This window comes from Micropterus dolomieu, linkage group LG05, assembly GCF_021292245.1.
Source record: "Micropterus dolomieu isolate WLL.071019.BEF.003 ecotype Adirondacks linkage group LG05, ASM2129224v1, whole genome shotgun sequence".
Lineage (NCBI taxonomy): Eukaryota > Metazoa > Chordata > Actinopteri > Centrarchiformes > Centrarchidae > Micropterus > Micropterus dolomieu.
Window position 1 is genome coordinate 21,766,767 of NC_060154.1, and position 2,765 is coordinate 21,769,531.

The window sequence follows — 2,765 nt, forward strand, 5'->3', positions numbered from 1 at the left end:
ACTTGGCCTAGCCCAGTTATTTCAAAAAGTTCAAGCTGAAAGCTTTTAATTTCATCTTTCGTTTGTTTAGTTTACAGTGTCTCAATCGATATAATTTTCCATTAAAACATCAAATCAACCAACGTCTTCTTTAAAAGATCATAATTATAGTCACAGACAAGATAGAAAACAGAGAGACAACATATTCACAGAAGGTCACATTATTACGTCACTTTTTTTTCTTCAATATACATAACTGCAATTTAACAGAGAAAGGCTGATGCATAATACAGTTTATGCGCAATGGAAGGTTTGTTGCACAGGAGTAAAAATCTCACTGGAATCACCTCCACTCTTGATCCTTATAGGTTTCCTCAGGAACAGCATTCATCTCACAAACTACACACTCATTATACTGAACCCTTTGATGTATCATGTCAGATTGTCTTACCTTGGAAAAGGACATGAAATGTGTTGAAGTACTTGTACCTTTTTTTTAATGATTTCAGGCATGAATCTTTTCCCCAAGACAATTCAGCAAACAATGATTATGCCATTTATTTCTCCTAAATACACTGAATAGATGTTGTACACTGCTTGACCTTGCCATTTTCTCAGCTTTCAAAAAGTACATACCATTAGGCTCTTCAAAAATCTTACTCTTTCATTGTCTTTAGAAAATACTATTATTCACTATTAGTCTACTTTTTAATTATTGGTTTAGGTAGATTGTTTTTCAGTTTGCTTTTACTGTATAGAATGTACACAAATGCACCTTAGAACAAAAAACATACTGGCCAGCGCACTGGGAAACCTTCTCAAACCTTTTTTAAAGCATCTCGGTCATGACTTAGTCTAGTTTCATCCAAGCAAATCCCTCGAGAGTTTTATCAGAAAGGTACTCATGCACTGAGAGTAAAGAATGCTAAATCCCACTCATGATGCCGATGCTGCGGCAAATGTTAATTGAGGTTTACTATTAGATTTAACTAAGCTCAGTGTCTGGTTGCTTCAACCATTCATCTAATGTGTGATTGACATGTATACATATGAATGACAAATTACCAGAGAGCAGCACACGTATTGTCTGGCAGAGAGAGAGAGAGAAAGAGAGAGACATACTATATGGCAAGAGAGAGAAATAGAGTCACTGTATAACATTTGCAGCAGAGTAAATCGTAAGCCAGCAGTGAAAGTGGGGCACATCCCACTGTGTAGTCCACTATGATTGTGATGTTTTCAAAAGCCTAAAAGATAATTGATTTTCTGTGTTGACAGGGTTGAGATGCACTATCATGAACAACTGCAAATCTAGTACTATAGGAAGCTTTCAATTATTGTCTTAAGTACAGTAAGCCAGTCATCCATATCAGACGTCCATTTGCACCAGAACCAGAACAGGCGGTGCCTCAGCCACTTTACCCTTGCGACGCAGCATGTGAGTCAGGCTCCTGAAGGATGGCGTGGCATGGAGGAGAAGCTCCTTGAGACCTGCCCGAAACTCCTGGCGAATCAGGCAGTAGAGCACGGGGTTGAGGCAGCTGTTGGTGTGTGCCAAACACACAGTCAGGGGGAAGGCATAGGCTTGTGCATTGTAGAAAGCCTTGCTGAAGGGCACAAGGTCAAACTTTATGAGTACTCCCCACAGTGTGAGCCCCTGATTGGGAAGCCAGCACAGAAAGAAGGACAGAACCACGATGACAATGGATTTGGTCACTTTGGAGCGGCGACTTTGCCGGCCCTGCTCAACCTCTGGACCCGCTGCACCTGTGATGCGCCGGCTGAGGATGAAGCGCAGTAGCAGCAGGTAGCAGACAGTGATTATGATCAGAGGAATAAGGAAACCCAGCAGGACCTTTTGCAGCTGGTATAGACCCAAAAGAAGCTGTGGATCCCAGCTGCCTGAGTCTGGGAAGCGCACCAAGCAAAGCTCCTCATCTGACACCTGGACACTGGTGGAGTAGATGGCATGCGGCAAAGTGGCCAGCAGAGAGACAGCCCAGATGCCCAGGCTCGTCCACTTGGCCCTGGCGGCTGCCGCCCGCCGGCTGTGCATCTTCAGCGCAGAGGAGATAGAGTAATAACGTGCCACGCTCATAGCTGTGAGGAAGAACACACTGGCGTACATGTTCATCGTGGTGACAGAGCTGATGATTTTGCACATCACACGGCCAAACGGCCAGCGGAAGTCCAGGGCTGTGTCCACGGCCCAGAAAGGTAAAGTCAGGACAAACTGGAGGTCTGTGATAGCCAGTCCCATCACAAAGCAGTTGATGGATGATTGCTTCTGCCTGTAACGTGAGTGCAGCAGATACAGAGCCAGCGAGTTCCCTACCAGCCCAAGTGCACAGACTATAGAGTAGACACATGCTATCATCACACGCACCACCAGGCTTGAGCTGTCTCCTTGATATTCCATGATGGATTCCTTGGTGAGGAGCTGCAGCCAGCAGTGCAGCGACAGGTTGCTGGTGGAACCTCCGCTACAGTTTCCAGCATTTTCCTCCTGTAGTAATTGCTGCTCACATGGCTCTGGAGCCAGTGTTTGAACTCCAGTCTCATTCAGCTGCATGGCCGGACTCTCTTGCCCACATATCACCTTTGGACAGTTGTGTGTCACAAAAGAGAGAAAAAGAAAGTTTGTGATGAATACATTCTGAGCACTGATGTTGTATCTCTGTCAGGTTATCTCACACAGCGCTGTGGACGCTATCCTCCGCCACGAGGATCCTCTTCTCCCCTCTCCACGACTACTCACCGGCTCTGCGCGCCACGACTGTTTATAG

General features: G+C 45.2%; 1 protein-coding gene across 1 annotated transcript; it reads right to left on the reverse strand.

Moving 5' to 3' along the window:
- Nucleotides 1-359: 359 nt before the first annotated feature.
- Nucleotides 360-2,551, reverse strand: rxfp3.2b (relaxin family peptide receptor 3.2b). The gene has a single exon (XM_046050372.1). It carries the CDS (start codon nt 2,549-2,551, stop codon nt 1,349-1,351), a length of 1,203 nt encoding a protein of 400 aa, XP_045906328.1. The 3' UTR covers nt 360-1,348.
- Between the last annotated feature and the right edge of the window lie 214 nt (nt 2,552-2,765).